Source organism: Cavia porcellus, unplaced genomic scaffold (assembly GCF_034190915.1).
Source record: "Cavia porcellus strain 051 isolate PalLab524CR breed Dunkin Hartley unplaced genomic scaffold, mCavPor4.1 scaffold_1, whole genome shotgun sequence".
NCBI classification, from domain to species: domain Eukaryota; kingdom Metazoa; phylum Chordata; class Mammalia; order Rodentia; family Caviidae; genus Cavia; species Cavia porcellus.
In genome coordinates, this window is record NW_026947484.1 from 92,466,902 (window position 1) to 92,480,708 (window position 13,807).

At 37.7% G+C, this 13,807-nt stretch overlaps 1 protein-coding gene across 2 annotated transcripts in view; it reads left to right on the forward strand.

Annotated features, from left to right (window-relative positions):
• The window catches only part of Sh3gl2 (SH3 domain containing GRB2 like 2, endophilin A1), a 196,036-nt gene that overhangs the window by 146,082 nt on the left and 36,147 nt on the right, over nucleotides 1–13,807 (forward strand). For both annotated transcript variants that reach the window (XM_063251652.1, XM_063251657.1), the window contains exon 2: nucleotides 160–228. In XM_063251652.1, the coding sequence (XP_063107722.1) occupies nucleotides 160–228 (69 nt within the window). The remainder of the gene's footprint in view (nucleotides 1–159; nucleotides 229–13,807) is intronic.

The following is a 13,807-nucleotide window of genomic DNA, read 5'->3' on the forward strand; positions in this document are numbered from 1 at the left end:
TGACTCCTCTGAGCCAGTTCTACTATGAAAGACCGAGTCAGAGAGTGCTTGTAAGTGGTTGTATGAAAGTGATCACAACTTTTAATACATATTTATAATATATTCTTTATAAAAGAATTACTATTTTTAGTAATTCTCTTTTGTGGTTATTTTCTACAGAAAGTGAGCGAGAAGGTTGGAGGAGCTGAAGGAACCAAGCTAGATGATGACTTTAAGGAGATGGAAAGGGTAAGTCTGCAACACAGTCCTCCCTTTGACATAAAATTATCTGCCATGAAAAGAGGAAATGGGCTCCTAGTCTCAGTTGGTGTCTGACAATGCGTTATGTTATTTTTAAAAGTACTCTACTTTTAGTGTATATTTTAAAACAGAAGGTGTGAGGTATCCTGTCTTCCCTTTGTACTGTTCTGAGAATAAAACCTCAAGGGAGGTGGCATGTCATAACAGTACTGTAAGGGTGAGAATAATGTCGAACTGGTAATGGGATTATGGGAGCTGGAAAGTAAAGGGGAAAAGGAGAGGTATAGAATATGGTGTCCCAAATGTTTGGGGAGGGGAGTTTACATTCCTTTCTGCTGTATTTTCCTGACAGAATGGTGCCTTCCAGAGGCAGTGGAACATAGTAGAAAGAATACAGTTTTGGAGCCTGTCTTAACCTGCATCCAAACCCAACTCCAGTACTGACAGTTGTGCAAAGTCCATTTATTGCTTGGTGCCTCTGTTTACTTTTAATGAAAGTCAGAATAATAATACCCACTTGAAGATGTTTTATTAAGGATTAAAAATAGCATAACTAATTTTAGCACCTTGCCTGGAAGGTTGCAGGTTCTCAGCAAGGCAGAGTAGAATAATACCTCATTTTATTTCTCTTTGGGAATAGCCATATTTTTGCTTCACTTTGAGTCTGTTCATAGCAAATGGTTTTTAAGGCTTATGATGAAGAGAGGATGTATTGAATTGTACAAAGAAATATTTCTATTATTAAGTTTCTGGGGAGCAGTAGATCTAAAGTACAGATCTTACATTTGAATAGAAGAGAATATTCTAAGCCTGTAATACTGGGAAACCATATTTAAGCATTATTGAAAATATTACTTCTGTGCATGATTATAACAAAGCATTTTCACTATATTCTGAATTTGACTCTACTGGAAAATTTTTAGGGGCTTGATACTTTCTTAGCCCACATCATTTCCAGTGGGATACCTCAATTTTGCTGTTATTGTGATATGTAAATTCCTAAATTTTTCTTCCTGTCTTTTTTTAGCTACCTTGATGAAGTCCATTGATAATATTCCTTTTGTCACAGATATCTCAGTCACAGATATTTCTTTATGTCTTGCTGTGGTTTGAATTTGAAATGTCTCTCAGAAATCTTGTTCTGAGAGCTTGGTTGCCTGCTGGTGGATTCTGAGTTCATCCAGTGTCCAATTCCTTGATGAGATCATAATTTGGTGGCATTTTGGAGGTGAGGAAAACCTAACTAAAGAAGGTATATAATGGGGATATGACTTGAGGACTTACAGCTGGTCTGTTGCCTCTTCCGGAAGTCTTTAGCTTTTTTCCTCACTGTCTTCCTCTTGACTTCCAGGAGATGAGCAACTTTGTCCCACCATTCTCTATTGCCATGATGTTTGCATTACTTTTCTCTCACTGCTGAGACAAAATATGTGACACCCAGATTTAAAGGGGGAAAGGGTTATTTAACTCACAGTTCGTAGAGGTTTCAGTTCGTGATTGGCTGGCTTCAAGGCAGAGTGACACATGGCAGAGGGACAATGTTTCATGGCAGCAGAAGAAGCAAAAGCAGAGAGAGAGAGAGAGAGAGAGACAGAAACAGAGAGAGAGAGAGGGAGGGAGGGAGGGAGAGAGAGAGAGAGACAGAGAGAGAAACTCAGACAGGCAGACAGACAGAGAGATAGGGACAGAAGGGAAACAGAAAGAGAAGGAGATGAGAAGGAAGTAGACTTTTTGCCTGTTGGGCTCAATTGCTTAGATCATAGGGCACTCTGAATCCCATTCTGGGGAATGAATTCTCCATGCCACCATTCTGGAACATGGTGCTCTGGGGTTCTCATCTCAAAGCAAAGTTTTTCACCTTTTCAGTTTGGAGGCTGTAAAGGGTGAATTCTGGCTGCTTCTTGTGATGCCTTCAGGCCATCTTTTATATTCTCCTGGTCCTTCACTGCAGTCATTTCTCCTTTGCTCTGTCATTGCACTCCACACCTTTATTGGAGCTTTCTTTCTGGCCAAGCTCACAACATTCTAAATGACTCTGCTGTGCTCTTTACTCTTGATCCTCAAGATAGATTTGGCTAAAAGCCTCCAACAAATGTTACTGCCTCAACATTAAGCTGCTTTGAAATTTCTTCTACAGAATTAATTACTCTGGTGTCCTTAATCTCAGTCTCAGTAAAGTCACTGGACATGAACAAAGTGCAGACAAACTCTCTGCCAGGCCATAACACACGTTGTCTGGAGTCCAACAGCCAATACTTTCTTCCCAGCAGAAATATCTGCTTTACTGGCTTTCTGGTCTTGTGAGCTCTGACCAGAATCTCCCATACAGAACAGCATAAGGCATTCCCGCTGTACTTTTTCAGCTGATAGGAAATAACATACATGTAGACAAAAAAGAACATTTGAGTCCCTGAAAAACAAATGAGTTACCAGTAAGGAGGAGTCTGGTGACATGATTATACATAGTAATTATCTAGTCAGTCATTTTACTAAATTCTTGTGATTAGCCTTGCTGATGGCTACTTACTTATGGTGGAGGAATTTTATGCTTGAGTCCTGACTCTTAACTAGCAGCCTGGGAAGCCAGCCTATTACATACACCTCATACCCACCAGCTACTTTCCCCAACTGGACTGAAGTATGTATTGGTTGTTATATTTCATCTTTGGATGTTTATATGAATCACTTGTCTTCAACCAAAGCTGGTACTGATACTCATTGTTCTGAAAGTAGTACTGTCCTCATCCTGCTTGTACAGAACGTAAGTCTCTAGACAGCGAGACACATTCCCAGAATAAGTTGACTTAACTCCTCCAGGTGCTGAAATACTAATATTGGAATTCCTCATTGCTGATTATGGACAGCCCAAAGGGTTTGTTAATTTGAAACAGTATCTGTCTACAACCAATCTTGTTTGTCTTCTCTTAATCCTTTGGGCTTCTTTTCCCTCATCTCATGTAAGGAAATTTTTAGTGTGCTGCTGTCATGACATATTAACCAGTTACTTATGGAATTGGAACTAAGTATCAAGTGTCAGAAATTAGTCTGCTGTAGCAACCGCCAGGACTTGCTCAGTAGCCAAGACTAACTTACTTTCTGTTTCTTAAATCAAACTAAAAAGAAAGCAGATTTGAAGCACAGAATACGGTTTATCACAGGGAAACTAATTACACTTTTGCAGACTTATTTTGCTCTGAAACCTATTTCCATTTTACAATTTAAAAGAGAATGCTGCACATATTTTACTTCAGGCAAATGTCCAGAGATATCCTATGATGTTTGAAAATAAAGTATGATACCTATTTTCCTTACTTTGTAGAAAGTTTCTGAAGCTTATATTTAAAATCTAGATGTTCCTATAATCAAATAAATTTCTGCTTATTTGAGGAATCTGCCCATATTTGAGTTTTTAAAAACTAATTTATTTATTCATTATAAATTAATTCACATTTTATTTCTTTTTTTATTTTAAAGAGAATAAAACCAAACAAAATGAAACAGAACAAAGCCAATCAAAACAAAATAGTGAGAGTGACACAGAACTTCAAAACAAGATAACAGGAAGTCACCAATGGCTACCATAATGTATCTTGTTATCTTCAAAATAGCTGCTCATACCAAGAGACATAATAAAATCAAACAAAACAGAACAGAATAAAACCAGTCAAAACAAGGCAATGCACGTGATACAGGATTTCAAAACAAGATAATAGGAGATTAACAATGGCTACCACCTTCCCTCTTTAAATGTTTCTTCCCTTTCCACTTTCACAATATCTATTGTACATTTTGGATCCCACTAACTCCTTTAGTTTTTTATATTAGGAAAATAACATGATGCTCACCATGTGAGTCCAAACATTTTACCCATGAGCATGCTCTCACATTACATCCATTTATCTATGAAAGCCTCAGGATTATTCTTTATAGCTGAATAACTTTCCATTGTATAAAAATACTGTATCTTTCTTATCCATTGTGTGGTTGATAGGCAAGCTAACCCTGCTTCTTTCTGGGTCTTTATCACTTGGAGCATTGTCTTCTCTTTTGGACCTTCAGTCCATGAATTTCTTTGAGAGTCAAATGTGTTTTTTGTACACAGCATACTGATGGATCCTGTCTCTCAACCCACTCTGTCCGAGTTCTTCTTATTGATGAATTGAGGCCATCTACATTAATGGTTATGATCGCTATGCACTGTCTCATCTTTGTCGTGCTGTTCTTCTGCCCTTGCCTCCCTTTTTCTCTCCATTCAATCGCCTGTCTTGCTCAGTGAACACCCGCTCCTGCATTCCTAGAACTGTGGTCATCTTTATCTCTCTCTAGAATATGCTTCAGCACTCTTCGTAGGGTTGGTTTGGTGCTTATGAATTCCTTTAATTGTTCTTTATCATGGAAGTAGCTTATTTCTCCATTAATTTTGGAACATAGTTTTGAAGGTATATCAGTGTTGGTTGGAAGTTGCTTTCTCTCAGGTCTTGAAACACTTCATGCCAAGCTCTTCTTGACTTGACGTGTGTTGAGGAGTCTGCCATGGTATTTACGGGTTTTCCTTTATAGGCAATGTGTTTCTTTTCTCTAATAGTCTTTAATATTCTGTTCTTGTGCTGAATTTCTGGGATATTGATCATTATATATCTGGGATTTATTTTGATTCTGGCTATATGGATTTCTCACTTTCTGGTCCTTTCCACATGCTTCAGAAGTTTTCTGCTGTTCTATAAATAGTCTTTTTAGGTGGTTTGTGTTGACCTTTGCTCTTTGGTTGACATCTATCACTCTTAAATTTATTTTTCTTGCAGCCTTTAAATTGTTATTTCCTGGTTCCTTGTGATTTTTAAGAGTCTTTCCTTTTGTGATCACTAGCTGCGATTCTGTCTTCAACGTCTGAAAGTTTATCTTCAGTTTCTTTCTAGAGTTTTTTTCCCCCCATTTTCAATGGAGTTTTTAATTTCCTGGATATCTCTTTGAATCTCTCCATGCACTTGAAATCTTTCTTACATTTTCATTCAAGGTTTCTGTCATTTTTCTGTGGTCTTTTATTGTTTTATCTATGTCTTATTTAGGTATGCTGAGGAATTCTTTTATAATATTTTTCATTTCTTTTACCTGAGATACTATTTCTTATCTAATTTCATTTACAGTCTCATGAAGTTGTTTCTTAACTTCAGTTGCTATCACTTCAGAAATGTAAGATGTGTGACTTAAATCTCTTACGTGTTTACATGGACTTGTTCTGCATGAGTTGGAGATCAAAGACTGCCTTTTGCTTCTTTGTCTTGACATTTTTTTTAAAATTTTATTTTGAAAGTATACAACAGAACAAGTCAGAATAAAGCCAACTAATATTGTATAGTGAAATTGGTATAGAACTTCACAGCAGGTTACTGGGATAACAGTAATAGGTATCACAGTATATTTTGTTATCTTTATAATAGTTGTTCTTTCAGTCACATATATCTAAATGAGATGAAATGTAGAACACTATAGGACTTATCAAAACAGAATATTGAATAGAGCAGCACCATTAATCAGAAAAGAGCAAAACAGTAATAAAAATATTTGCCTTCAAAGAAATGGTAGAAGGAAGTCCCCCTTATTTACTATGGTCAACCTCCCAGGAGATGCTCAGATTTCTGGTTTCCATTTGCTAATGGGCGGGGCGGGGGGGTGTGAGAAGCAGGATAGGGGAAGTGGGATATTTGCCTCTAGGCCATGTAGCAGTAGGTTCACTATTGCTTAGCAGGGAGGCAGGATGGTCATTTGCTTTCACAGCGTCCTCAGTTCCAACATGCCGTGGATCTCAGGAGACACTGCTGGTTCTCCCCCTGGAAGGGCTATAGTAGGCCACACTGCCGCCACTTACCAGGGAGGGGAGGTGCTTGCTTGGCTTCCCAGAGTCCTAAGTTCCAACATGGCGCGGATCAGAGGAGACACTGCTGATTCTCCCCCTGGAAGGGCTGCAGTCTGCCACCCTGCCTCCGCTTACCAGGGAGGGGAGGTGCTTGCTTGGCTTCCCAGAGTCCTAGGCTCCAACATGGTGTGGATCTCAGGAGACACTGCTGGTTCTCCCCCTGGAATGGCTACCGTCTGTCTTGACATTTTTCTGGGTTCTTCCAGAGAAGTGGGTTGTGGGGTCCCAGGCATTTCCTGCATTGGTTATGATTTCCCCGAGGCATGGCTGCTGGCTTTCCTAGCCAGTGCTGGTTATGAGTATCTGATGGTGGCCATTGGGTGCTCTGGTGCAGGGCTGGCTGCTACTTTCCTCAGCCCACACTGGCTACCTGCAGGAAGCTTCCTGATGGCAGGCATTGTGTGCACAAGGACAGGGCTGCCTGCTGCTGCTCTTGACCTGTGCTGGTTACCTGTGGGAAATTGAGATTTTTACCTAAGTAAATTGGAGACTTAGATTTCAGTGCAGTACAAATATGTTTCATTCCATATGTTTTGTCTTATTGGTGACTATGAACATTTTTGTTCATAGCATTTTTCCATGCTTTATAGGATTTCTGTGGTAATTGAAAAAAGTAATTTCTTTGGATTCAGAGTCTCAGATCTTTTCTCCCATTAATTTGTCTGTAGCTCATAAAAATATTTCAGCTTAGTGTTTCCAAATCTACAGAGGAACTACGGTTCCACTGTTTTTTTTTTTTCTTTTAATTAACCATATGCGATACAGAAACCTTTTTATTTTGGCTGTGTTCTCAGAGGTGCAATTAGACAACAAAATGAGATAAATTAGAGACCTGTATCAAGCAGTACTAATGGGAAAGAAGTGGCTATTCCTAGAGGTTGTTTCTCTAAGGGCAGCCCTAACTGCTTTCCTGCTGAGATGCAGTGGAATCCCTGATGTAAAGAATAACCCTCTCTGAGCTGAATGTTGGACTCCTGTAGCTGTGTTGTCTCTGTAGGAACTCTGCCTATAATGATTTCTCTCCTTCTCTTGAGTGCCTTGGGTGAAATTGTCTCTGTTTTAGATTTAAATGTTGTTTGCCACTTACACACTTCATTATACACAGCTTAATTTCTTAACATTTTGCAGACATTGAGTGGAGTTGTTCCCTGAAAAATATTGACTGACAGCTTTGTTTTGCCATATTTGATTGTATTCTTCCCCCCCCCCCAAAGAAAGTAATAAGCACTAAGGAGTAATAAAATCCAAGATGTGTAAATTTTGTTGTAAAAAAGAGAGGGAAAAAAAAAAAAAAGAAAAAGAGCTCTAACGCATATAACAGCAAGTGTGTTTGGGGGTGTTAAATAGCTGACTTTATCAATGTTTTTGGAACATTGAACACAGCTGTTTGCAGTCTCCCTGTTTGAATGTCCACCTTGTGTTCTTTGATACTGTGATTTGAGGAACTATTTTCAAGAAGATAGTGTGTAATCTACTAGCAGGTGATTTCTTACTGTTATGTTTTTTTTTTTTTTTTTTTTTTTTTTGTAGTTCTGTATTGCGTGTACCTTTACGCCGCTTTGGTTTGTTTTGTGTTTTTCTCTTTTTCCTCTTAAATTAAAAAAAAAAAAAAAAAAAAAAAAAACAAAAAAAACACTCAAAAAAAAAAACTCAAAAAAAAAAAAAAAAAAAAAAAGAAAAACCACAGGTTTGTTGTTAAGAGAAAATTCTGAAATTGAGGGGAATCTGGTTTCTTATCAAATTCTATAAGTTGCTGCAATAATTATGTGGGAGTTTGATTTGTGTATGTGGTGTGTAGTTACCTTCATTCATTCACTTGGGAAATCTGTAAATGCCTTCACATATCAGGTGTTGTGCTTGGTACTAGGATTACAACAATGAGTAAGACCCACATCTGCCTTTGAGGAGCTTCTAGTTTGGATTGGGGTGGAGGAGGGAAAGATTCATAAATCAGTAGTTAACAGGACACAGGACACAGTAGTACTTTGTGCCCTGGGAAGGTTCCCATGGAAGACCTAGGAGAGATGCCTGACTCAGTCTTTATCAGTAGAAGCTTTCTGGAGGAGAAAGTATCTGAGCTAAATTCTGAAATTGCCTCTTGTCCCTTTATATTTGGGTAACACAGAGTTCTAACAGAGCATGGTGTCTTTTAGCAACCTGAAAAGTATCTTGGGAAATCCCTTCTGTTGAAACAGTCGGAGTCCTAGGGTTGGAAATATATGGGTGGCCACTTAACAAACACTGAATTCTTCTGAAGGGCCAGCCTCAGATTTTAAGAAAAATATATAAAGAAAAAACAAAAGATTATTACTCCAAATGAGAAAAAAACAATGAGGATTGTTGGCAAAGTGGGATATGGGAAAAGCTGATAGGACAATGAGCATGGTCATTATCTTTGTATGTTTAATTAGTTATTGAGTTCTTCTGTACAGCCCCAGTGACTTAATTCCCTGTCACTGCCTATATTGAACAGGCTAAACTCATAGTTCCCAGCTGTCATGTACAGCACATTAGTTTTCTGCTGAGTTTTGTAGCAAATAATTTTTTACTAACAGTGGTACTTTCTGATGATATTACTACTTTTTTTTTTTTTTTTTTGTCTTATACTGGGGGTAGAACCTAGGACCTTTACAATCAGTTATTCCCCAGCCCTTTTTAATTTTTATTTTGAGGCAGTTTTGCTAAATTACTAAGTAGTGCGGATTGGCACTTGTCATCCTTTTGCCTCAGCTTCCCAGAGTGTTTGGATCACCATACATATGGAGAGCCCTTTCCAGACCTAGCCACAGTCTGAGAAGTTTACATTTGTAATCCGACATAAAAGTTATTGTAATTCCAATAAATTAATCCCAATCTACCACTTCTAGTGCAACTCATGGTAAGAATAAAGACACTAAGATGCATTTATAGTTTTCGGGACTCAAGGAGTCCTAAGTCAGACCTGGAAGAAAGTTCATTGGAACAAAGGCCTCAACTCAGGACTTAACTCAGATTTTATTAATTCTTGAAGAAGGGAGTGGCTTGAGGATGAGCGACCATGAGAATAATGGGAAATACGTGAGTACTGTGAGCTGGACTGGGTAGGAGGACAGAAAGCACCTCTGCAATATGTAGAGAGAAGGATATGCAGAAAGACCACAATCTGCAAAGCACAATTGAGGGAGCATTTAATATTTTGAGGACTGGTTCTTTAGCTCTGATGTGCAAAATTTTCTGTCCTGGGAAGTCATAGGCTCTTATCTTGAGGCTGAACCCAGTTGACAGGGCCTGTCTCAACCATGTTTTTGGAGAAGCAGGGCAGGGAAACAGTGACTGTTACCTGGCTTCAAAGATTATGTATCAGCTCCTCAGCTAGCACTGTTTATATTGCTTAAAGCCAATTCAAGAGAAAAGGAAATGGCCTAGCCAGCTCTGTACATATCAGTACATGGAGATAGGGCCAGGTTCAGCCAGCTCTGTACATATCAGTACATGGAGATAGGGCCAGGTTCAGCCAGCTCTGTGCATATCAGTACATGGGGATAGGGCCAGGTTCAGCCAAAGTGAAGCTAATTGTTCTTTATTCAAGGAGATGGCATACACCATCACACCCAGTTTAATGGTGACACTCGTACTTGGATTGCAGCAGTATCTGTCAAGTGGGAGAGAAGGAGTAAAGGTTAGCTAGCATGCTCAGAGTAACATGCATTCCCTTGTGGTAAAGGGTGCCTGCCAGGTAGGTGTCTCCTTCATGGGAGTGATGAAAAAGATGTGGATCAGTGGGCACAGACTCACTCGCTGTGGCAGAGCTGTGAGAAAGGCAGAACTCCAAATAGGGTCAACATTAAAGACATCTTTCTGATGGCCTGAAATTCCATGAAGACATGTTTTCTGTAAATTACATGTTTATAGTATATTTCCAGGTGGAATCCCAAGGAGATTAGCAAAACAGTAACTGTAATAATACATTGGCTAATCTCAGATTTACTTTATGTATTTGTTTTCAAAGCATTGTTTATCATTGGCTCCCTTCTGTAATCCCAGGCAAGGTTAATTAAAGATGGAAGCTTGAGAGTTCATAAGAATTGATAGTTGTAGTTTAGGATGCATCAGAATTTACATATTCCATGTAACTGAAACATTTCAATGTAACTGAAACCGAGGAAAGGAAAAATTACATAACATAAGTTCAAAGTTAAATTGTGCTATTCTTCATTGGGAATACGCTCTTGCTTACAATAAATGATCAATGTATATATCTTCTTCATGTTAATTTTTATCAGGCCTGGTAATAAAGAATATGTACTATATATTGCCAGTCTGGATATATAAATAGCTTTTGTAATGAGTTCCTTAGGAAAGGCACACTCAGTATATTAGCAGGTTATGACTCTCACTTTATTTGTGGCTGATATAGCATATAGTTAAGCTGATGAATACTAAGTGTTATTGATGATAGAGGTAGAGGGAAGTTAGAAATTTGTAAGCCTCCTGCTAACAGATGCTTCGGAGAGTGACAGATAGTCCTGAGACAATTTAGTTCTCTAGATAGTCCCAAGACAGTTCAGTTCCCTTCATTGGAAACCTATGATGACGACCCTGAGAACAACTTTACTTCTCATACTAATACTAGCCATGTGACCTCAGGGAACTCATTTTCTTCCTGTCCTCAACTTTACATTTAAGAAATTAAGATATTGGGCTAGTTATGTTGCTGGTGTCTTTCTCTTATGTTCTTTAACTCTGTCAAATGATTATCTGTCAGAGTTCAAGCAAGAGCAAGGGCTTAGTGAATAAATTTTCTAACAACTGTTCCTTGTTGAGTACATATCATGAAAATATTTATACAGAGCTTGTTTTTTAATTATACCTAGATTAGGTAACCAAAAGAGGTGAAGGAGTCCTATGAATGAACACAAAGATGGTGTAGTATTAACTGCTTTGGGGGAATTGAGTTGGAGCACAAGGGACATTGGGATAGTTTTATTTGTTTGTTTGTTTGTTTTTGCCAATCCTTTTAAAGTAGAACTCCACTCTGGGCACCAAACATAGTATTCCAATATTTTATCTCCCAGGTCAAAACTGGCTTTAAAATGTGAGTCAATTGAAAGAACATGGTACAGGATTCATCCATGGATAAATCCAAAATCAGATACTTTTAATGTTAATTTTATGAGCTTTTAAGTTCATTAAAAATGTGTTCCTTTATTTAGCCCCATAATAGCAGACATACCAGTAATATGATTCCTGTGGAATAGGAAACTACTAAGTATTGAGAAATTATAGTCTTGCTTTTGGTTTGTTTTATTTTTTGAGACAGGATCTTGTTCTGTAGCCTAGACTGGCCTTAAAATCACAACAATCCTCTTGCTCAGCCTCCTGAGTACTGGGATTAGAGGCATGAATCTCACACTCATCTGAAAAATTAAAATGTTTTAATGAGAAGATTGTGGAAGAGAAGGAAGTTTACTACATAAAAAGCTGATTGTATATGTAGATGCAATAAATAATGAAAATTTCTTCCATTTCAAAGAGAAGCTGTTAAGCTCCATTAAAACAAAACAATGAACAAATAAAATAAAAGTTCTCATGGATTTAATTGATATCCCTGAATTTCACTGTTAATTCCCTTCAGAAATCTTGTATAATACATTATGTACACATAGAGGAAGGTGTATTTATTTATATCCATCAGTCATTTCCTCTGTAGGATAAATGAATGACTCCACATATTCATAAGAACAGGATTCTGTGGTGAAGGTAGAAATGACCAGATTGCATCATGCAACTCCTGTCACCTGTCCATGGGGAGAAGGGGGCATGGAAAACTTCTGGAGCAGTCAGCAACCACTCTCAACTTTTCAAGATAGACTGATACCAAGATTTTCCTTTAGAATTTACCAACTATATAAAGGTTGACTACAACTGTTTGCTGAAGGTTTTAAGTCCTTCACATGTGCTCAGAAGTTAAATAAAAACTTTCTCTCATGCATTTAGGATGGAAAAACCTGCCTCTATTCCTGGCATGTTGTCCTGATCCAGAAAATGCTTCTAGGTGCAAAATATGTTAGACTCCTTCTACTTTATTTTATTTTTTTAAAGTTTTATTTAAAGAAAGACTAAGCAAAACAGAAAATAGGTAGAAATAATACATACATTCAGAGAAAAAAACAGTAAGAAATCACTAGTTGATATTTACATATTGTCATTTTATAAATAGTTGTTCAAGGTACAAGAATGGAACATGTAAAGTGGGAATTCAAACAGTAGTATAATTGAACATCTCAGTACATAACAATATTAATAAAAACACAACTTTGTATATAGTATAGAACTTCAAAAACTGGCAGTTATCAAACCAGAATGTGTTTTGTAGAGTCTTGTCATCTTCAGTGTAGTTGCCTGTACTCTCAGACTTCATACTATCAATCATATCAGTTTTGAATAAAATCTTCTCGGTCTCATTTCTGCTATGCTCTTTTTTTGCCATCAATTGTCTGCTTATCTTCTTCATTCTGTTTTCTGCTCCATTCATTGAGGCTTCTCTGCCACTGTTCCTGGAATCCTAGTACTTTTCTCTCTCTCTAAAATGCCCTGCAGTATTCTCTGTAGAGTTGGATTGGTAGTTGTGAATTTCCCAAGTTCCTCTTTGTCTTGGAAGCATCTCATTTCTCCATTAATTTCTAGAGACAGTTTAGCCGGGTATATCAATCTGGGATGGAGATTATTTTCTTTCAGGGCTTGGAATATTTCGCTCCAGGCTCCTCTTGATTTGATGGTTTGTGTTGAGAAGTCTGCTGTTATTCTGATCGGCCTTCCTCTATAGATTATCTGTTTTTTGTCTCTAACAGCTTTTAATATTCTGTTCTTTTATTGAATTTCTGGGATCTTGATTATTATATGTCTGAGTGTAGCTCTGTTTTGGTTGTAGGTAGCTGAAGTTTTGTATACCTCATATATCAGAATATCATTTCCTTTTCTTATGTTTGGGAAGTTTTCCTTAATTATTTATGTGAATAATCTTTGTAATTCCTTTGTTTGTACCCCAGCTTCTTCATTCACATTATTTAGTCTCAAGTTACAGATCCTCTTGTCATCTTCTAACCTTTGTATTGTTGCTGCTTGGTTCCTTGTTATTTTTAAAAAGTTTTCCCTTTCATACTCCCACATTGCAAAACTGTCCTCCAATTTGGATAATCTATCCTTAGTTTCCTTCAAGGCGATTTGCCGTCTTTCCATAGAGTTTTTAATTTCCTGGTGATCTCTTTGAATCTGTTTCATATATTGTATTTTTTTTATATTCTTCATCAAATGGTTCTCTCCTTTGTTTGAGTTCCTCCCTTCTTCTGTCTGTGTCTGCTTGAGGGGTGCTTAGTATCTCTTTTATTAATCTTCTTATGTCTTGCTTTATTTGGCATTTGAACTTGTCTATGAAGTCCCGAATATATCTCTTTATGTCCACTGGTGCTATGTTTGATATTGCTTGTTTGCTGTTCTCATTCTCCTTTGTATTTACTTGTCCTGGGTCAGTGTTTTCAGGGTTGGGACCTGGGGACTTTTTGTTGTTGCTTCCTCTTCCCATATTTTTTGCTTCTTCCAAGAGGCCCCAGTTTCTTTCTTTGTTGATTACAATTCTTCTGAAGTATGATGGCTAGATGACTCTTCACACTGCCC